The following is a 23573-nucleotide window of genomic DNA, read 5'->3' as shown; positions in this document are numbered from 1 at the left end:
CATTGACAGAAAAATAGCTATTATCAAAATACTTTTCAGCAGTTACTGTATTTGTAAATATCACAGAAAGTGACAGCCCAAAGAGAACATGAGAGGATTTATCCGCAATCCTGGATTGTTCCCTAACCAAATGGCGGTATGTCGTCACATGATTCCAAACAGTTAACAACATACAGACACAAAAGATGTATCACCCAGTGACCAATGACATTTTGAAGTTTTTGGTAAAATGATATTCACAGTGGGAAGTCTGAGATAATGAGGATGATATTCACAGTGTTTGTTTGTTTCAATCTCACATTAAGAAAGTTGCAGGGAATCCGGAGCAGTGGGACAGTGTTCACTTAAAACAACTGACGAGAAGGTATGGAAAGGATGGTGCTTAGTCCACTTATTCGAAACACCACTCCTTTTGCATGTTTTACACAAAGGCAAGATTATAACAATGACAGCTATGAAACCAACTAGCTTCTCATGTGTAAAGCACATTTGTAATCAACCTGTTCAGAGATGTTATGACATTTCTGCAGTAGATGGGACTTGAACCTGAGTCTCTCTGGCTCAGAGGCAGGGACACTATCACCGTGCTCCAACAGCCCAAGCACACTTGCAGGTATGCTCTAATCAACCTGTTCATAGATATTATTACCTGTTTCTGGAACAGGATATGAATTGAACCCAGGACTCCTGGCTCAGAGGTAGGGACACTACCACTGCACCCAAAGGGATCCCCCCATCTAGCACAGATGTATTCTTGTAACAAAATGATAATTTTAGAAATCAACAGTGGAGGCTGTCAGAAAAAAAAATTGCTTCGCATAACAGACCTCAGTAAGGCTAGTGTCTCAGCCTACGTAAACTACATAGTAAAAAGCACAACAATATCTACGAAAATATTTTTTAAAAAAATCAACTTTCTCTGCATCTGTACTAAGCCAAGCAAAATGAGGTTAGACAAACAGATTCTTAACTTCAGAGGCAATATTGTTAGGTTGATGGAATGGCAGCTGTTTCCAATGAATCTACACTTCCCCTAATCCAGAAACTAGCATTGGCTGGAAGACCACATTAGGCTAATAAAACGCTACTTCCTTTGGTGAAATGCATATGTTAAAATCCTTGCTGGCCTTTCTGGTGACTTGAAATGTCTAAACCAAATTCAAAACCTCAAACAAATGAACCTATTTGGGGAAAAACTTGTGAATGCCCAATGATGACTTTTGGTCTAACTAAAAATAGTTTGCTTCGGATTTAACGTCGCTTTGCTTACACAACTGCCATTATTACAAGTCATTATCTGAAGTGTTTTACTAAATCTCAAATCTACTAAATGCGTCCCTTCAAAATATTGGCGCTTTTAAGTATAAAATATGGGCCTCTATGAGGCAAGGTTTTGAAAACATTGATTATTAAAACACAAAGTCCGAACTTTGCCAAAAAACTAAATGGCTTGTGTGATAGAAACCATAAAATAATGCCTTAAGCAAATAATTCGCTTTGAATGTTATCAAGGTGTTTTAAATAGAATTTATTAAAAATGGTGGTAACCTATCAATCTGAATTGTTGGAACATATATGGTTCTCTAGTCCAGTCTTTCACCAGTATTTTCTTATTAGTTCTTCGAAAGCAATTAGCAATGAACTCAGTTCATAGAGACAGTGTGCTCATTATCCCAATTAGGATCAAATCAGCTAATGCTTTGAAACATTTCAGATCCATCCACTTCCAGCCTCATGGCCTTGATATTTGTGGAGCTTGTTGTATGACGGACGATGATAACTGTTGAACGAGGGTTGCGTACAGGAAAGTCAGCTGCAATTTTGTACTTCTTCGCATTGGGTTCAAATTGCCTCCTGAACCTCTAGATTAAATAGGCACCCTTAACTAAAATGGGGTTGACATTTCATTTTCTCCATGTTATCTATCCAACTGAGGCAATGAGCTAGGGCCACTCTTCTGCTATCCCTTCATGTTTCCTTCTTTGGACAGCAGTACGCCGTGTGATGTGCTATTTGATTTTTCATCAACCGTTTTGGCTTCAAAATCATTTTTCTTCAGTGTTCTTTTTTTTCAGATTTTTGATTCTTTTTCTGTATAAAAAAAAACGCCCTCGCACTTAATATCTTTACTAGCAACTGACACATGTTAAAGAACTCACAAAAATATTGTGCAAAATAGACCTGGTAAGCCATGGTTCTACCAGAAATCTACGCACATCTAAATCAGTTCTGTAATTGTCTTTGTAACTGAAACCATATTTTCTTAATATGAAGTTCATCTAAATACATTTGCAGTATAAAACTGCTGACAATAGATGTTTAAGCAAGGAGGCAGAGTTCTGCCATGCATAACTTATAATGTTCACATTTATGACTGCATAGTTCCCTTTTAGTTTCCAAAATGTCTGTAATGATTTGAACCCTGAAGTCAATATGGTGCAAAGAGAAATGGTGTATGTGTTGCCCTCAGAGGACCTGGAGTGGCTCTGAAGAAGGCTGGTCCGAGAAATGGTGTCTGGAAGAGTGTAGTCGGTCGAAGGGTAAGGTTTGGCATTGCACAGACAGCAGCTGCTGTTAGAGGATTTGGTAAGAAGCCAGCTGCCAATGGTTTTGTGAGGTGCTTCTGAAAAGCCATCTTTGTCTGTAGAAAGGAAACAAACAAATATGATTAAGACATCTCAACCATTCCTGCCAATACTGTAGCTAAATAGACCTGTAATGGCTAGTCCACATCAAGACTGTTCAAATAGTGATGTTTATTGATTTAATCTTGTCTAAGATATTTCACTGTTATCAATCATACTTTTCCCAATAGAAGTTTTTTCTGTAGACACTAGGGGAATCATGGGATACAGGGATAGGGCGAGAAGGCGGAATTGAGGTAGTAAGTCAGCCACGATTTTACTGAATGGAAGGGCAGTCTCAAGTAGTTTCTTGACCTGCTCCTGCTCCTGTTTCCTATGTTTTTTACTTCACAGAAGGAGGCCATTCAACTCATTGTATCTGTACTAGCTGCTTGCTTAAGTGAATCCGAAACACTGCCCAGCTCTCTCTCCAGAACTCTATATTTTCTTTCTATTTAAAATGACTTAACCACTTTTCCTTCAGAAAATGCTGTGGCCTCTGCCTGCACCATTCCCTGTGGCAAAGTATTTTATGCTCTAACAATTCTGTACAAAGCAATTTCTCCCAAACCCTTGACTCACTTCCCCAGTGACAATTTTAAATTGATAGCCCTTTGTCACTAAGTTGCTAACCACAGGCAATAGCATTTCCCTGTACAAATAAAGCAAAACCTTCATAATTTAAAAAAAACTGACAAATTTATTCCTAGCCTGTGCAGCTTTTGTGGAAACACCCTTAATATATCAATTAAGTCTCTCCTTAAAGGGTATTTGGTTTCCTAACGATATCTTGCTGACTTGAGTTTGCTATTGTTTGATAATAATAGTGTATAGGTGAAGCTGACTTTCTTTTCAACTTTACTTGTACTTTTCCTCCAACTTCAGTACTATTACTGTGCAATTTAAAATAATAAAAGAAAAAAAATGGGCTTCTTCTGTTAGAGCTCTTCCTTACGAGAAAATAACATCAGCAGTGTGTTTTTAGTATTGGAAGTTAGATCACCTTCAAATCAGTTATAATACGTATTTGCATTTGTATTTTGTATTTAGCTATTCAGTATACAATTCGCCCTTAGTTATCATTGTTTTATATCCAGTAACCTTGTAACAATAGCTTGTCTGTGAATATGAACATGAAAGGCAGCTTGTAGGATGAAGTATAGATTTGTGCTGCAGTTCTTTAGTTCATCCTTAACTCTAAGATTGCAACAGGAGGGGAAACTTGGTAATGTGAGAGCAGATTTATGTACATCATAAATAATGACCCCTTCAACGCAGAGATCATCTTGGTACAAGAGGATGAAGTCAGACAACATTTGCCTATTTAGAGATTAATTTTTAAATGACATTCTACAAGAGTTATATTCTAAATAAAGCAATTATCCTCTTCTGGGCATTGCTCATTACATGATGAATTGAAGCGTTGTTTTAATATTAACAAATGCACTTCTGCTTCTTTTCTCATATATTTTCAATTTGAAATTACATTTTTTTGTTGATTTGGTCTATAGAATCTCTAAATCTGAGTTTAATATTCCCTCAAGTGATTGCAGTTTAAACAGAATACTAAAACTGGGATAATTTCTAATGCTGGCCCATGGAAATCTTCATATTATAGATTATCATCGAAAATACAGCACCCACGTCATAGTTCCCATTACATAATGACTTAAAAAGAGTTGTGAGGAATAGTACTTAAAGTGCAGGAATGGCAAATAGCAAGACTGAATGCAGTGTTGCTTAATTTATTTTGTACAGCACAGTTCTACTTAAACCGTGAAATAATACTGTGGATGCTGGAAATTGACAACAAATAGAAAATGCTGGAGAATCTCAGCAAATCTGACAGCATTTGTATGTGAGAGAAACAGTTAATATTTTGAGCCTGATATGACTCTTCTTCAGAACAGTTCATAACTTCAGAATTCTGAACTTTTTCAGTTCTGAAGATATATTGGACTTGCAATGTTAACTCTGTTTCTCTCTCCGTGGACCTGTTGAGTTTCTCCTGCATTCTCTGTGTTTTATTCTACTTAAACCAATTGTTGGGCCTTCTTGATGACTAGGTACTCTTGTGACAACAAAAGGCATATGTTTATGTTTTTGTTTGTAACATGTTATGATATAACAAATTTTCAGGGACTGGGTTGCTCAGCATTCAGTATTTTGAGAAGGGCAGCCAAGTTGGAGTAATATGCTAAGAATGCATTGGTGCCTCTGTGAAAGAAGTAGTCAGCATGGTTAATAAACTATTCAGTTATTACTCAATCCTCCAAAGATGTCAATAAACAAACTCAGACTAGAGTGCTCACCGCCAACACTGCAGTCTGTTGAAGCTTGGTATAAGGACTGTATTTGGGCTTAGATGGTTTTCCTGTAAGTCTCTCCTTATGTCTTCTACTAGTCATATGCTGTATTGGGAATCAAGCAGACTTACAAATAAACAGAGTGCTTGAAAGAAAGAGATTATTCAGTCATTTTAGTGAAAGCACAATATTAACATTGTATTTTTATATTAGGTTAATATTGCTAGCTCTTTGTCTTCATGCAACTTTTATGTAACATTTGCCTTTCGCCATAACTTTTAACGTGGTAAAGACATCTGCTATAAAAGAGCAAGCCTCAAAATTACGTTACCTGTCTGATTTCACATTAACTGGGACATTAATGTGAAATTCTGTGGTAGTCATGATGGTGCAAATGTCATCAGTCACTCCTCAAAAGCTGACAACAATTTCTGGAATCTGCACATGTGCAGTCAAACACAGAAATCAAGTAGTTGCTGCCAGTGATTTTACACTTCCCCACAGGGTGTGCTGTTGAGAATGAAATCAGTGGAAAATCTATGAACTGGTGAGAACTTCTGCTTTAATACTGTTAGACTCATTATCATAACCCTCAAAAAAGTTGTGCTCTCTTGAAGGAGGTATGACTGCATTGTAAAAAAAAAAGTACATTAATAGTTACTTATAAACACTGTCTCTGGCCATGAGAGAACAATTTTATGTTTGTTCAACCAATCCAATAAACTTAGCAAGATTACCATTAATACACTTGCAAATATAGGGAAGGATTTCCTATTTTTGTAGGAAATATTAGCATGATGTCCACCCTGGGACATTCCAATGCATATCACCATTTCTTCGTTGTCTTTGAGTCAAAATCTTGGAACTCCCTGCTGAATGGCCTAGTGGGAGTTCTTTCACCTCATGGAGAGCAGTGATTCAAGAGGCAGGACCACCACCATCACCCCACGGCGAGAAAAGGATGGTAAATAAATGCCAGCCTTGCTGGCATCACCCAGATCCCAAACACAAATTGTTTTTAAACAATGATGCAAACTTGACCATCAAATCCCTTCTGTCATTAAATATCACAATATTAATGTGCAATAATAAAGCACATTCAATAACTTGTGAATTTGGGCTTGCTAATCCATAATTATTGCACATCGATTTTTCTTCCACATACTGGGACCAGTTAGCTGAGTTGGCTGGATGGTTAGTGTGCAGTTCTGATATACTGCCAAGAGCATGGGGGTTTAATTCTGGCTAAGGTAGCTCCACCTGCAACTGAATGGGAAGTGGTACTCTTCAAGCAATATAACCAAATGTCCCTCTCTAATACAAAATGAGATGCCTATAGTATCATGTTTTGGTTATATTTCATGAGAGAAAGTATCACAGCATCACAATGCCAGCACCCCCTGGATGATAATCATTAACAACTAAGCACTGAATCTTTTCTGGTACTCCATAACCTTTGTGCATCATTAGGAAGATTAAAAGCTCTGAAATTATTGCAAACAAACCATAAAAGGGAAAGAAGTCCAGACATATAATTTAACCAGGAACCGCCTTGGTCATTTATCATTGAAGTGTTTTGCTTCACTTCAAGGTGTTTGCAGGTTTTATGTCTCAGTAAAAGTTTAACACTCTAAATTGGAATCAGAATGATGATGAATTTCACTGGCTATCAGCTATGTGGAAACTGAAGGAAATACAGCTCATCTTTCTCTAACATTGAGATACCTTCCAGTAGAGCAGGTCTGAATCCAGAGACCAGCATTCAGTGATTTAGAGTACAGGCTGCTTGGTAGATGGTTGATATCTTCAACCATTGAAGTAGAACCAGGGTTAGAAGGTAAGATCAGCCTATATCTTGAGGCTTTACAGCTGTGGTGCTGTGTTACTGGGGGAATCCAGGTTGCTGTGCCACAACTGTTATAGTCTGGAGCTATGGATAGTGATGGTACAGACACCCTTTATCGATCACATGGCTGACCAGGAATAACCGCCTGTCATCACAAAGATTTATAGGTGCATTCCTTAGCTACTAACGTTTGGGATGGGGCTCACCATGGCTTTTCTGGCTCAGAGATATGATTGTTACCCATTGTATCATAAGACCTCCCTCTGTGCCTCACACTCTGCACAAATAAATCGTCAAGCTTACATTTTGGCCCAATTTATTAAACACAGCTAATGTGTATAAAAATTACCTCAACCCAACAATGAACATATTCCTAAAAATATATAGCTTTAGAGTAAATATTTACTGTGTCCCAGATGTGCTTATCCCTTGTAATTGCTTGCAAAAGACAGAAGAAGAAATTGACGGATGTAGGTGTCAAATTAAGCTGGTTTTCTTGTCAGCCTCTGTATATTTTGTTTGAAGGTTTCTGGTATGCACTGTCGAGTCACCCACTACAGTATATATAAGCCTGTTTGTACAGTGGTTTGCAAGCACATGCTGCGTTGAGTTAGTGATTGTGCAATTGTGCAATTTAGGGTCAGAGACAGTGAAGACATCCTTGCCATGGAGCAACAAGGTAGTGTTGCTGGAGTTAGTTGTCTGGGTGAAGGGATAAGATCAAAGTGTTTCAAGTGGTTAACAGCCCAGACGAAATGACAACATGTAGTGGTCCAATATTTTAAATGATTAACAGCAGCTTGAACATATTCCCTGGAATAAACCACCCTGAGGTGTTTTATTGGGAAGTTTGAGAAATGGAGCTGGAAAAGGGCGAGAATAGACAAGGGATGAGGGAGGTGGGAGGGGGGTTATCAAAGTTGGAGTGTTACTATTTGAATTGATTTTCCTTGAAGAAGTAGCGAGGCTGAGGAATTTAGAAAGAGAACTTCAGATCTGAGGGGCCATGCTTGTTAACCCTGGCTGTGTGTATTGGTTTTGTCACAAGACCTTCATTCCCCACCATCGATCGACCAGCCTTTCTCACATTTGGAATAACAAAAGTGTCCGCAGCATATGAATAAAAAAAACTACTTCTTTGAACACCGTTAAGATCTTCCTCCACCGGAGAGTGATCCGGTGATAAATGTTAAATTGTTCAGGGCTGACAAGTCCACTCCTGTCACCAGTGGAATCATTGTGGTGGGTCAGGGGGATGACACAAGCAGAAGAATAGAGGGAACATGTCCCATGTACTGGGTGACATTGCAATTGCTGCAAAGTCTTTATTTACACAAACAGCACGTGCTGAGATGCAGGACTGAGATCAGGCTGTGAGTGGAGAAAGAAACACTCACTGCACTAATGCTACATGCTTGGAATTAAGCAAAGCAGGTTCCATCTGCTTTCAGGAAGGCATAGATTAAAAGAGTTCTACTCCTGAGGCTGCTTGAGAAACAGCATTTACCTAGTCAATTGTTGAGTCTGATGTAAGTAATGAGATTCCTTGGATGAATGCACAAAGTAAAATTCAAGGTCTCAGCTTTTTAAATCCTGAGAGAAATACTTTTAACTTTAACTCACCTGTTTGAGTTGTGTTTCAGAGTTAACATATATCTCACAGATATTACAGTGAAAAGCCTTGCTCTGTAGACCAATGCTCCCTTTGTTACCAATGCGTTTAGTTTTGTACAAAGTCCGTGGGAAGAGTCTCAGTCTGCTTCTTCTGCTGTGACTGTTCTGTCCCTGCAGCATTGACTTATGCTTGGACCCTAAAAAATAAAACATCAAATAATTATATCGCAATTCATCAGGCTTAACACTGCTAATTTTAATGACAGCAAAACTGGCTACAAAAAGTTTTACAAATTGATCAAACAAAACTATTCACCTACTAGCCTTGTCAACAAATGTGTAGACTTAATAACAGTTTTTTTGATTTGATTTGATTTATTATTGCCACATGTACCTAGGTACAATGAAAAGTTTTGTTTTGCATGCAGTACAGGCTGATCATACCATACAAAGTGCATTAGGGTAATAGAACACAGCAAAGAACACAATGTTACATCTGCAGAAAAGGTGCACAGAGTTTGGTTTATAACTGCAGACAATTCATGATTTAAAAGTGAATTGCTTCCAAAATGTACTGGGAGACCTTGATATCTTGCTGTCTGTGATTTTAGTAGTGTTATGGTTCTCATTTCAAAAAAGTTGGAAATGTTCCTACGTTATGCATTAACGATCAGAGATTTTACAAGAAAGCCAAATAAGGGACAGTTGTACAGTTCCACAATACGACATGGTGGGATGGTTGTTAATTTTTAAAAATTTAATGTTAATTGTATTGTTGATATTAGGGATAAATGGGCAGTAGTTATTGATTAAGTATCTTGAGCATATGTAAAGACTGCTGGGACGCTGAAATGTGAATGTTGGAAATCTGAAATAAAGCTGGAAAGTGCTGGAGAAACTCAGCAGGTCTGGCCGCATCTGTGGACAGAGAAACAGAGTTAACATTTCTCTTCTCTTTTTCAGAACCCTTGCTAGGACACTTGTATGGTAGATAGATGGCAGAGATATGTAATACGACATTCTGCAAATAAAGATGTTATAAAGAAAATGATTTATGTCTAGCTTCAGACTTTATAACCTAGCCCGCTAAATCATCCACTCCAACTTCTGTGGAAAATCTTGGGGAGAGTGTGAACAGGATGCCACCGAGTAGTTACATCAGCTAATCGGGTGAATTGGGCAATTCCGCTTACAGTAACCAGAATAATTGATGACCGATTGGCTGTAAAGCACCCTGGGATATTCTCAGTCAGGATATTTGTTTTATTTCCCATACTAGACAAGCAAGAAATTCTTACTTCCAATAACAGTGGACAAACTGTGCAGCAGAACTTGGGAGCACTGCACTGTTTGAGGTGCCACCTTTTGAAGAGATGTTAGTCTGAGGCCACGTCTACTTTCTCTAGCAGATGTAAAATATCCCTGCTTTGAGCTATTTTCAAGAAAAGCAGGAGAACTTTTCCCAGTGTCCTGACTAATATTCTTCAGTCAACATAAAAACAGATTGTCTGGTCATTATCACTATGCTGTTTGTGAGAGCTAGTCAACACATAAATTGTTTCACTGTGTTATATGTTTCCTGCATTACAGCAGTGACTATAATTCAGAGATACCTTGTTGGTTGTAAAGTACTTTGAGACATCACGAGGTTGGGAAAAGCATTTTATCTTTGTTTCCTTTATGTCTGCTTTAGTGGAACCGCCCAGCTCCCAGCTTTGGCACAACATTTAACAACACAGTTACTTTGGAGTCAATGGAAGTTATGCTCTAACTTCTGAGTAGAAATACTTCCACAAGGGTGACCTGCCCTCTACTCTAATGAATGGAATGGACTCTCCTTGATCTCTATATACTGCGCACAATAGTTCCAAATTTCTCTCAACTTGCTTCTAACTATGGCAAAGAAAGGGAACAGTGTAAAGATGATAGAATCAAGACTCTAGTTCATAATTGAAGAGGTTCTTCGGATCAAGGCCTGTCAGGAGTATACCAAATCAACATTAATTCATTCTGCAGCTCTGGTTCTATGTTTAAGATCTCATGCTCTTTTTTGTGAATTGGATACTTCAGGTAGTTTTTACAGGTGCCAATTATTAGCCATTCAGAGAAATTGTGAATTTTGGCTCAATGTAAGTAGGTGTTTTAGAAAGTTGCTCAAAGGATGGAATTTATATTCACAATCTATATGGCTGGAGCCGCTAATTGACTAACTTGCTTTGTTTAATTTTTGCAGCTTTTCATCCTTATCACTTCTGTCATTAGAGCAATGACTCATTTTCCATCAAAGTGGTTCACTCGGTTTCTCCTTTCACAGATAGTGCCTGACCCACTGAGTGTCACCAGCACTTTCTTTTTTACTTAATTTATTCTCTGTCATGATTCCATGGGAAATGGGGGTATTTTGCCAAGGAATGAATCCATTGTCACCTATCACATCAATTTGACAAAAACTTAAGTAAAAATACAGTTGGCACACTATTTGTAAGGTAAACTGCATAGTAGCGTAGCTATTTTAAACATCTTCGTTTCTTGATTAAATAATTTCATTAAATTCACAATCCACTCCACAGGACACTGTTAAGGTTCTCCTCCACAGACGTCTCTTAGAGATGAAGACCAGGATGACTACTATGCATGGAACATACTTTGGGCAGAATAGTACGGGGCCAGGATGTCCCTTCAGCTTGGCAGGTGGCTAAATTAATGCAGAGTAGGACTTCTGCCCGTCAGTAGGGAGGATGTCCCAGCTAATCTGATTAGCCGGCAACTCCAGCAGCCCAGGCAGTGCTGGAGCTCCCTAGTGGACATTGCTGGGATTGCAGGCAAAACCCATGAAAGAGATCCTATGGATTCCAGGGTAAAGTGAGCCAGAGGGGACAGGGGTGGTGCAAGGATTTTTCATTACATTAGCAACAGGCATGTGAGGAGGATAGAGGGGTTGGATTTAACGTATGTACGGGGATGCCTCCAAACGACAAAGGGCACCCCCTGAAGATACCACACACTTAATTCCTGTCATTTTAAACACATTTTTAAAAGAAATGGAATCCAGTGTTATGGTGTAGGCAAGGTAATTTAACAAGCTCAATGGACCCTTAATGATTTGCTCAGCTACAAAAGGCTATTAAGGTGCATTGGTAGTGCCCCTACCTCTGGGCCAGGAGGCCTCAGTTCAAGTCCCAATTGCTCCAGAAGTGGGTAATAACAACACTGAACAAGTTGATCCAAAGAACTTCATTCAGACATGGCGGATGGTCATTTGATTTCGGTGTCTGCCCACTCTATTATTGAGCTGAGTTTGGTGGTTGGGGGTGGGGGTGGGGCGAGACAGGTCGGAAGTTGCTGGCAAAGCCACCTGCTGAATATTACATGCTTCTGCCAAAAGCACACCCTGGGGGGGGCATGTAATATTCCGCCCCTGAGGGGGCATGTAATATTCAGCCACTGAGGGTGGTTCGTGTGTGGAATGAGCTGCCAGAGGAAGCTGTAGACGCAGGTACAGATAAAACATTTAAAAGACATTTGGACAGGCACATGAATTGGAAAGGTTTAGAGGGATATGGGCCAAATGCAGGCAAGTAGTTTAGTTTGGGAACATAGTTGGCATGGATGAGTTGGACCGAAGGGTCTGTTTCTGCGCTGTATGACCTTGCAGTAGACTTTGCCTACTTTTATTGTCGTCTACGTGGCCCATTTCCACAGACCACAAGCAGTGGGGTCACTTACCATTGTTGTGCGCCTCGAGCTGTGATGTGGAGTTCACTGTCACTTTGCAAACTGCACAGTAAAGCTGCTGTTTCATTTTCTCTCCGTCCTTCTCACTTTCAGGCGCTGAGCTAACACTGTCGGTGCCCTCACTTCGAACGATCTCTGCAGTGTGCATGACTGAGGTTGCAATGTCATTTTCCGACCTGCCATTCGTAGCTTCTGAGCAGGAAAACGTGGCGGACATCTTGCTGCTAGCATTTTCCACCAGAAATACTTTTGATACTTGGACCAGTGAGGTAGAATTACCTTTTGTTTTCTCATCCGTTGGTGTGGTTGGACAATCCTCTGTAAATCAAATAAAGAACACAACAGATTGAAAAAGTATATCCTTTTACATGTATCTATATTTTTGACAGAGACGAAGATGTGGATAAACTTAAATTGGATTACTTTCACCTATTCAGTCGATTAATGGAAAATGGCTTGATTTAATTTAATCTGCCTCTCTCTTGTCTATATTATTGTGAAACATGGTATGCGATTCTTTTGTCTTATTATGGAATCTTGTCTTCTACATTGTGATTCTCAGCACTGTTAATGTAGAAAAGTAAATTAACTGGAAGAGATAGGTTCTTCAGAAGGTAAATGTCATTCAGACTTCAAAATGCTACAAATTCAATATTGCACCGCAGATTGTAAAGTCAGCATCTTCCATTAAAAGCAAGTATTCAAACTGAAATTACAAGTCGCAATTTTAGCACTGGTGAGACATGGAATCCATATTAAAATTCTGAAATTCAAAAGCTTAAATCTAATATCTCTGTTATTATTGTCTTTGCTGCTCTAACAAGCTTTAAATAAACTGTGGATTGATGGCATCAAGAGCACACACTCCTCCTGGCCCGTTCAAATCAGAACATTATTGAATAATACAGAATTCACCAGGAAAACTGGTGAAGATAAGTGGTCTTCGTGCTGGTATAGGGCTATCGGAGATTGAAAAATAAGGTGCCTTGGGCTGTAGGTTTCTGATTTCCCCAAGAGCTAGCTTTGTAAAACCTGATATGTTGGAGCTGAAACTGGGAAGTCTAGCTTTATTGTCCTTTGTAAGTTAAGCTTTAGCAACATTTTTATTATTTTGTTTGAATGTTGGGCACTATTGTCTTCATCATCGTCCACATCTAAGTTGTTCTATTCTGAGGTAGGTAGTCCAAATTTGGGTCTTCCCCCCCTGATTAATACTGCTCCTTTTGGTTTGTATTGGTTTTGAGGTGAGAGAGAAGGTGGAATCCCTTTGAAGATTCAGAACGTGAGGCATAACAGAACCAGAGGAGCATGTGACGAGGCCCCAAAATTCAAGTGGGAATAAACCCTCAGATATTTTGACAACATCTGTTGCTACCCATTTATGTGCATTGGGAATTCACAAAACTTGGCACCTGCTTGGAAGGAGGTCTTGTTGTGCAGTGTGTAGTATTCCTTCCTCTAAACCAGAGGCCCTTGTTCAAGTCCCACTCCAGGACTAGATAGCTATGGAATGTATGTTCATTGTGGGACAAATAGGCTGATGGTCAACCTGAAAATACCTCTGATGTGAGGATGGTTAGCCATTTCAGGAGAAGCGAGCTCAGGAAACAGATGTAATTGTGTGCTACATCTGCCTCATGTCTGTAGACACAGGAAGCTTCCAATTCTATGTGTTTCTGGCACACTGGACGCTGGATTTTGTAACCATAATTTTACTTTTTTTTCGGGGGGAGGGAGTGGAAATGATAGTCAATAAAGAGTTCACAAATAATTTGAATTTTGTAACTTTTAATACATTCAGAATTGCTGAAAAATGACAAACTTTATTGCAGCTCAGAGATAGCAAGAACTGCAGATGCTGGAGTCAGAGATAACACAGAGTGGAGCTGGAGGAACACAGCAGGCCAGGCAGCATCAGAGGAGCTCAATGCCTTGCACTCATCAGGAGTATTCTCAAGAATTATTCAAATAAAGGGAAAACAACAGTTCTACAGTGTGAGAAGAGAGTGCTGATTGGTTGGCGACTAGCCTCTGACTGATTGAGCTATTGCCATGGCAACCAGAGTCCACTTGCTACCAATTAACACTCTCCTCTCACACAGTATAATTCGTGTTTCCCCTATATTTAAGTATTTTTTGAGAATTGTCCTGATGAGTGCAAAGTGTAAAGCTTCACCAAAAGTATCTTTTCTCGGCAATACTAAAGTTGTGTGTTACCATTTTCATCTTAATGAGGGGAAATCTACGTTGACATTATTGCTCGTGCTCTCTCACTCACATTTGCGTTGTGGACCTGCTGTAATGTTCAAGCGTTGCCCAACACAGGCCTGAGGAACAGCACCTCATTTCCCTTTACGCACTTTACAGCCTACAGGATTCAATATTGAGTTCAACAGCTTCAGACCATGAACTCTGTCACCCATTTCGATTTTTCCCCTCCCTCCCCAGTGTCTGCATCTTGTTTGTCACAGTTTTGCTTTTCAGTCACAGCATGACTTTATTGATATTAGCACCTACGCCAATGTCTTCTCCAGAATCATTAGTACTCTCTTCATTTTTTATTCTGTGATTCCTTTAATCTTCAATCTTGATTAACCCTACCCTCTGTTCCACTTGTCCATCTGCCTTTTTCAACAGCATAGAAGTCAATGACTTTTCAAACAAAAAAACAGAGATTGCTGGAGAAACTCAGCAGGTCTCACAGCATCTATGTAGATGCCCTTGACTACCCCTCATCATCCACACAAATAACCATTTTTTCCCAGCTGCTTTCAGTTCTGAAGAAGGATCACTGAACTCAAACTATTAACTCTGTTTTCTCTTCATCGATACTGCTGGACCTGTTGAGTTTCTCCAGCAATTTCTGTTTATTGTATGTTTCAGCAGCCACAGCTTTGTTTTGTTTTAGTGTTTAATTCAGTAACTTTTCCACCTCTCTTCAGTTTTGAAGAGGAGTCAGATTGGATTCGAAACATGAACTCTATTCCTCTCTCTCTCCACAGAGGCTGCCAGACCTGCCGAGTTTCTTATTCATTTTGTTTAATCCTTTTCCTTTTCTGCTTATTCCTTGCTGTCATTTTCACTGTTTAGTTAATATTTGTGAATCACTTATGAATCTTCTCATGAATAACCAGTGATTGGTACATGATTCTGATTTTAAAACTGCTTTTTCCAGTCGTGTTTCAGCCATATGAAAACTTGCCAGAGAGGGATGAAACATGAAAGTCTTGGTGATAGGGGTGAAACAAAAAAAAATCTATTATCCCTAAAACCTTTAAACAGCCTCAAATTACATGTTGTGGTGCTTTCTTTGCTGAAGTATTTCAACAAAGATTCAGAAAATACAAGAATGTTTACCTGGTCTTATAACAGACAATGCAGACAATTTATTTTTTGGTACCTCAAACAACATGTAAATTTCCTTTTCAATTTTGATGCACATTGCCAGGCCAATTTCATATCAGGTATGATGTTACACATTGCTCCATGGAGATAAATGCTCTCTGCAATTACGCGCAAACTATCTCGAGTATGTTGATGTGCAATAAAAATATTAAATATCTAAAATCTATGGGTCTGATTGCGATGTTTCCTCTCAAAGGGAGCAGCTTACAGCTATCTGTGGTGGGTACAGGAACAATTAATGGATTAAGCAATCGTATTTCCCCCCCACCTGCCATTCTGAACACCACTACAAAGTTAAAACCAGTGATCTTTCAAGCTATCAAAAAGGTACGTATTTGCATGCAGATTTTGTGCAGCTTGATGTATTTTAAAAGGACTAAATGTAACATTAAATTGACTACTTAGGACATCACAATTTTCAAATAGATCTGGCACATAATGTGCAACAGAAGCCTGTTTCTAAGCAAATGGAAAGGGTTTTTAAACATCTATTATGGCCCTGGCAGGAACGACAAATAACATTGCAATTGTGATGTTCATCCTGCTGCACATGGAATGCACTGTGGCTGTCGCCACCCCGCCAACCCCTCCCACCCCCCCACCCCGCCACCTTTATTTTAGCCTTTCTTGGGTATGCAGACAATGGAAAGGATTTAAAGGGGACATTATTATGTCTAAAAGCCACACATCAGGAGATTTGCTGCATATTCACTATTTACCCATGGCAATACTCAAAAGACTCCATATTATCCAGAGCAAAAGTCTACTTCATCAGTGCTTTGCCACTGCACTCAATGTCTGATCCATTTACAAACTTAACCTGCACTGTGTACAATTAGGATGCAATACAGCAAGTCACATACAATATGTCAATAGCTACTCGCTCTTCTGCAATCTCTGGCATCAAAAAGAACAACAGCAATAACAGTTTGGGGTCACCTCCAAATGCTCCTTCAAATCAAACACTGCCCTTTGGTCAGATGGATCCACTTCTTGTTGTCAGTGGTTCAAATTCGCTGTAAACCTGCACAAGCTGCCATTAGCTGTCTTTTCTTGATTTAATATCAGCAAATTCATTCATGTTATAGCTCATGTAATGTTTAGCAGCAGAATGTAATGTTTACCATCTCAAAACACTGCACCTTCTTGTTGTCTTATAGAACACAGAAGCATAACAAATAGCAACAAGAAGTATAGCTGAAACTTCTTTTTAGAACCTGTCACAGGTTAAGCCATGCTAAATCAATAATTGGCTTTCCTCTACATCCACACATGTTTTTAAAATTCATTGTTGACGCACAGGCTGAACTCTAACTGTCTCCTTGTACTCAGGATTTATTTATGTTTATTCAGTCCATCATTTTGTTGCTCTTGTTCTACCTATTCCTGCCAGAGATTTTTACCTTATTCACTAGTTCAATACAATTAAAGACAGGCAGGAAGAAATGCAATTTGTTTGTGTTTCAGAGGGAAGTGCTGTTGGACAGACTTGAGCCTTTAAAAAAGGTTCTTTCAGGGAAGTGCATGTATCTTCTGGATAATGCACAGAATGCTGTACCAGCTTCTTTCTAAACAGAATAATGAGTATAAACCTACAGCTAGTAAGTGTCACCAATTTTAAATTTATAGAGCTATACTTCTTAAAATAACGTGAATAAACATGGTAAATCCGTGTTTTGGTTTGCACTCAAATTACAATTGAAATTCAATTTAAGCTTTGGTGCAAAGGTTGGTGGCATGTTGGTCACCAATCATACATGCCAGCCAGTATTCAATTTCAATGGATGGGATAATGAATGGAATTAAAAAAAGGAACTGCTGATGCTGGAAATCAAACACAAGAACAGAAATTGCTGGAAAAACTCAGTAGGTCTGGCAATATCTGCGGAGAGAAAGCGGAGGTAGCACTTTGGGTCCAGTGACACTTCTTCAGAACTGATAGGGAATGGGGTATATATCGATGATATGCCTTTTTTGGGACAGTGGTAGTCACCCTACCTCTGAGCCTGGAGCCTCAGGTTTAAGACCTACCTGCTCTGGAGAAATAAACTTGCACAGCTGTCTGACCCAGCAGTGAACGTGCATAGCTGACTGCTTCTGTTGTTTATTTTCAAGAATCTAAAAGCCATCTGGATGGGTACATGAATAGGAACGGTTTAGAGGGATATGGGCCAAATGCTGGCACATGGGACTAGATTAATTTAGGGTACTCGGTCGGCATGGATGAGTTGGACCGAAGGGTCTGTTTTCCATGTCGTACAGCTCTATGACTCTACCTCCCTGAACAAACCCATCAGGTTTAGTGACTGTAGCAAAGATCACACTGCCTGTTCTGTGATTTCACCATCAATTCTCTTTTCCAATGAATGAAAATTCCAATCAGAGCTCGCGTGTATTTTGGATTGTCTCAATGGGGGTGAATTTTTATGTCCAGACATAGGTCACCGTCCTGACCTCATCACACCAGTCTTTGATATACCCCAGTCAGGGAGATGCCAAAATCAGCCGCTCGCTTGCCATCTTTTAAAAAAAAGTTGCGCCTGTTGACACATCAATCGGCTGCAATTTTACATCACACTCTAGGGGTGCTAAGAACAGTCAGGAGAGACTTTTCCACCAGCTAAATGAGGTAATGCAAGGGTGGTAAAAGCTCGACTCAGGAACGATGGTTAGCAGACTCTGATGGAGAAGGTGGCAGAGTTTGATTATCTTTAAACATGTTCCTAAAAAAAAAACTTTGCACCTTCAAACAAATGATAAAGGCTGATACTGAGAGCAAGGGAGACTTCACAGCTGACACCACCATGACATTAGCTCTCTGCACTGGCCTGCAGTACTGAATCTCAGAACCATCACACATGAGGGTAGCTGCAACAATGACTTAACACTATATTACTTGTTGCATTATCAGGAGGCATCAGAGCTTATTATGGAGTGACATTTGAAAACTGGCTTAAGAAACAGACTCTGATAAACGCTGCAAACTTGGAAAAGAACAGAGGGAAAAGTGAGACAACAAGGTGCAGGGCTGGATGAACACAGCAGGCCAAGCAGCATCATCGCAAGCTTGCTGCACAGTTATAACTGGCCAGTTTCACACTCGGTAGCTGCTAATATTTTTGGAAAATAAACTATTAAATGATTAAAACAGTTCCTGGTGGGGCACTGTAACTGGAAAAAGAAGATCAGGACAGTGATGGAAATCGATAGAACGACAAAAGGAAGTTAACAAATTTAAATTATAATGTCATTTCCAGGGGTGGTGATGGACCCCAGCTCCTGTGGTCTGGGTCTGCTAAGTGGCAGCAACACATTTATTCGGTGCAGACAGAAGGCAGGAGCTAATGGGCCGAGCCCTTCCATGTCAGCCCTCTGCTGAGAAACATAATGTTCACCTCGACATGTCCAGTTGTGGTTGAAAGAAATTGTGCCATAAATTATTTTACACACAAAACTACAGTAATGGATATTTCTGATGTGATATCAAACCCAGTATCTGGATAACAAACAAGAAATTTCCATAGGATCACTTCTTAAGCTAGAAATTCATTGGAGTTGCTATAACCTCATTTGTGGCAAAGTCACTTGTGTAATGCCACAATAGATCATCCATTCCTAACTAATTTATCATAATCCAGTGAATTCTTTACATTATGAGAGGGAACTGGAATTATCTGCGGTGATACTGGGACTGCCAATTGGATATTGGATATCAATTGATTGACGGAACTATCAAACTGATCAGTGTTGGTAAATTTCTGAGACTCTACTGTGGCTGACCAGTATTTTCAGCATCTACAATAACTTACTTATTAGAAACAGTGAACAGAGTCACTCACATATTGTAGTGAGTAAACTCCAACCATCATACTGGTCCAGGTACTGACCTCGTGGGTATCTGCAGCATATCATTAACCAGCAAGCTATCTTGCCAGTTGTGCTTCATTGTGGATCACATGGACTGGAAACACCGAAGCATACAAATGTAGAAAATAGGAGCAGAAGCAGGCCATTCGGCTCAGAAGGCTCGCTCCACCAATTGATATGATCATGTCGATCCTCTGTCTCAATGCTCTCCTGCTCTCTCCCCACCTTCCCTGGTACCTTCAGTGTCCAGAAATGTATCTATTCATCTTCATCTGGAGACAGAGGGTACCGTCCATTCTTCCACATGAGCACACCTTCACTTGCATTCAGCAACATGAGAATAGGAGCCAGAGGATTCCTTTAGTTAGTTTTAAGCAAAAACACCTGACATCTTTAGTATACAGTTTTGCACAGGATCAGAGTTATACTGCGATGCCCAACAATTGTGAAACAAGGTACTAAGTGGTGGTCTCACACCTCTTGCTTTACATTGATTGCCAAAGTGACAGCTTCGTGATGATGTGCCCCATGATTCAGTGATACGGTGATATGGCAACCCTGTGGTAACGGTGACAATTTACAAGGTGAGTGCCATGTTGTTGGTAAACACTGGGAAAGCAACAGACACAGGCCCTGTTAAAGTGAAACTTCTGTTGACTATTTTGCTGCTTTTAACATCGAAGTTACATGAAACTTGTTGCTTTGAACAATTTGTTAAATTTCAATGATTAGGTAAAAGATGCATCAAAGTCTGCTGTTACTAACAGAATTGGGGTCATTAACCTGTTTTCTCTGCATCGCTCATGGTATCGTCTGGGTTGTGAACCGATTGCATCATGTCATCATCCTTGGCTGCTGTGGCTTTCTGCTTATTTTTCAGGGCCTCCAGAGCTTTGAGCTTTCGGGCGTGTTTATGACCCTTGTAGTGTGCCTCAGCCTGGTTCTACAAAGTAAAAGAAATGAACCATTCAGTTAAGATCAAAATAACTTGATCACAATCTTTTCTTTTGTGATTCAATATTGTTTAAAGAACACAAATTGTGTCATTATTCAAACACCATTCAGGTTGTTGCTTGGCCAATTTATGTATTGGTTTGCAATAGAAAGGGAAACATCAAATACCACCTGCGAGTTCCCCTCCAAGTCACACATTGTCCTGACTTAGAATCATAGAATCCCTACCGTGTGGAAGCAGGTCATTCGGCCCATCGAATCCACACCGACCCTCTGAAGAGCATCCCATCCATATCTGCCCACCTACCCTATCCCTATATCCCTGCATTTCCCATGGTTAATCCACCTAGCCTGTACGTCCCTGGACAGTATGGGACAATTTAGCATGGCCAATCCACCTACCCTGCACATCTTTAGACTGTGGGAGGAAACCGGAGAACCTGAAGGAAACCCGCATAGACACAGGGAGAATGTGCAAACTCCACACAGACAGTCACCTGAGACTGAAATCGAACCTGGGTCCCAGGTGCTGTGAGGTAGCAGTGCTAACCACTTGAAACCACTGACTTGGAACTACATCCATGCATCTTCTCTTTAGCTGGGTCAAAATCTTGGAACTCACTCTCTAATGGCACTGTGGGTGTACCTACACCTATATCGACAGCAGTGTTTCAACAAGATAGCTCAATACCACCTTCTCAAGAGCAACGAGAGATTAATCAAAAGCAGCTGGCATTAACAGCAATGCTTAAGTCCAGAAATGAATAAAAAATAATATATTACTCAGTGTTTTACAGAGCTCAATTATGAACACTTACCATGCTCACCAATTCACTTTAATAAGGTCCTCAGGATAATACTGAAAATGGACACAACAAACACTTCTTTTCTCCACATTAATGTCTTTTCCATGGACCTCAAATTTCCTGAGTTCATTTGGGCTCCATTTCACTTAAGAGATAAATAATTAAGTGCTACCTGGCTTAAAGGCGGCATTATCAGTGGGACTTTTCTTCATTTATGACATACTTCATTAAAAATGATTATCAATTCATTTCCATATTGCAGGTTGAGACAAGGGCCATGATACTATTATAGATTATTGCAAGAAACGAATTACAAGCCTTGAGTTCTCGAGCCTTAGTGTGGGATATCTATTTCACCCGGACAGAATACAATTTAACTCCTTTGTTCTTTTTGCTCCATAAATAAGCTGCTCCTATTTGTTGACACGCAATCTCTCACTCAAATCCTGAAGCTGGAAGATGAAAAACATTGCGGACCTATCAGCAGACTTGCTTTGATCTGGACCCTAATTAGACAGATACCCTCAGGATACACAGCATATCCTCAATGGCTTCTTTCAGAAACTCAAGCACCTTTTGTAAAAAATGCACCCAATGTGGGACATTCTGCAAGGACAATAGCCCTCTTTCTCTCCAGTCTTTTGCTACTATTTTTAAAAACAGTGACAAAGGATTCAGATGCATTTTGACAACTTGTTTGTTTCCTTCCGTCGCCACACTCATGCCCAGCAGAACTCGACAGAATTAACTAAAGTTTAAAAGTGGAAGCTCTTAAAATAAACAGTTGCCAATGCACAGCAGCTGGTGGCCCGGATCTCAAATCCCTTGAAGGAACGACTAACTTCAATTCCATCTTCACTTGTCCACATAGCCTGCTTTGTTACACGTTTTGGCATTTTTCATTATGGTAGAACTTATTACAGACAGCAGTAATATAACAAATTAGCCAACTGATCATCTTTTCCTTTGAGGAGGATTTCAGGATATTCAAAATGTAAAGAGAAAACCATCAACAATGCTCATCAAGATAAAGAACATGATGAATGTTGATAAGACTTACCATTTAACAATGATAAAATGAAGTTAACGTAGAAAATAGGTTGCAATTCTTTCTTCCTAGGCATTGAACTTGGATGGGGGAGTGAGGGTGGCAATAAAAAGGTGAAGCTGGTTATGCCCTACAGGGTGAGAGAGGCTGTAGTGAGTTGGCAGATGATATTTCACCACATCAGTCTTTATTGATTAGGAAAACATCATTCCAAAACCAAGTGAAGAGGACAGCAAGACCGGGAAACAAGTGGAAAGTCCGAACTCTCCTGTTGACTTCAGTGGAGAGCGGATCAGCTGTGGTGAAAGCTATTTTGCTTTTATTATCGCTGTGGCGAGACATTGGCTGATGATTGGCTGGCAGAGAACAATTTCAGGCCGAAAACCTTGGATGGGACATTCTTACTTCAGAAAACATTCGAGAGCAGGCCTGGCTGATGAGGTTCAGAGAAAGAAAAATTGGTCGCTAAGTGTGGATATTTTCTAATTGACCGTTTCAGCGATGTTATGACTCACGTCTGAAGCAAGTGGGACTTGAACCCAGACCGCCTGGCCCAGAGTTAAGGACACTATTAGAGGGTGCAGATAGTAATCTTGAATGAAAGTGGTCAGCCTCTGGGTTCATTCTATGGCAAGGATGGCACCAAATCAAACAATGTGGAGAGTATGAGAACACACAAAAGTACTCTTCCATGTTTGATCCAAGTACTCTCAGTGTGGGTGCTGTGCTGTCGATGACTGAGTGAAGCATTCACTGTTTGCAGTTTTGGAAGAGCAACCCTTACTCGGCTGTACATTATTGGAAACCTTGATCCAGCTCAACTGAGTGACACATGTTGGGCTGTGTTTTCCTGGTCTTGTGGTGGCAATTTGAGGTTGGGAGGAGAGCAGTTAGCAGCTCCTCAACACGTTCCTGCTATGGAGACAGGCTGGGAGGTTGTCTTCCAGAGCTGGACTCTTCACGCAGCAACAAGCCATCTAAATTAGTGAAGGGGCAGCAACCGTGGCAGAGTCTGATCCAGCGGCAGGGCATCCCTCTCTAGTCTGCTTCACCTACAGGTCTACACCTTGGTTATTTAAGTACTGGTGACCAGCACAGGCATGTGGAGCTGTGCTCAGGATTACCTATCTGATTCAGCAGTGTCTGTCTCCTTAATAATACGAGCATAGAACGGGACAATTAGGAAATCACCACGTGGAAGGATGTAACATGGGCTTTGTTGCTGGTAAGTGTTAGTTAGGGACTCATCCCTGAAGTCTACTGGAAAAGTCTGTCCATTGATCCAGTGAGTGTGAATTAATCAAAACCCAGCTAAAGTGGATAAGTCATTTATATAGCTAGGGACATATTCATCCAGCTAGAATCAGT

At 40.0% G+C, this 23573-nt stretch overlaps 1 protein-coding gene across 2 annotated transcripts in view; it reads right to left on the bottom strand.

Moving 5' to 3' along the window:
- Nucleotides 1–736: 736 nt before the first annotated feature.
- Nucleotides 737–23573, bottom strand: part of znf385c (zinc finger protein 385C) — a 182269-nt gene continuing 159432 nt past the window's right edge. The window contains exons 4-8 of one of the 2 annotated variants that reach the window (XM_020511117.2): nt 20181–20340; nt 12117–12443; nt 8400–8587; nt 4937–5035; nt 737–2641 (exon numbers count right to left, since the gene is read on the bottom strand). In XM_020511117.2, coding sequence (XP_020366706.2) covers nt 2429–2641; nt 4937–5035; nt 8400–8587; nt 12117–12443; nt 20181–20340 — 987 coding nt within the window. In that variant the 3' untranslated portion in view covers nt 737–2428. The remainder of the gene's footprint in view (nt 2642–4936; nt 5036–8399; nt 8588–12116; nt 12444–20180; nt 20341–23573) is intronic. The other variant, XM_048614642.1, reaches the window with a different exon arrangement.

The sequence above is a fragment of the Rhincodon typus genome, chromosome 30 (genome assembly GCF_021869965.1).
Source record: "Rhincodon typus isolate 14 chromosome 30, sRhiTyp1.1, whole genome shotgun sequence".
NCBI classification, from domain to species: domain Eukaryota; kingdom Metazoa; phylum Chordata; class Chondrichthyes; order Orectolobiformes; family Rhincodontidae; genus Rhincodon; species Rhincodon typus.
The sequence above is the reverse complement of the archived record's forward strand: the minus strand, read 5'-3'. Positions and strand labels throughout refer to the sequence as shown.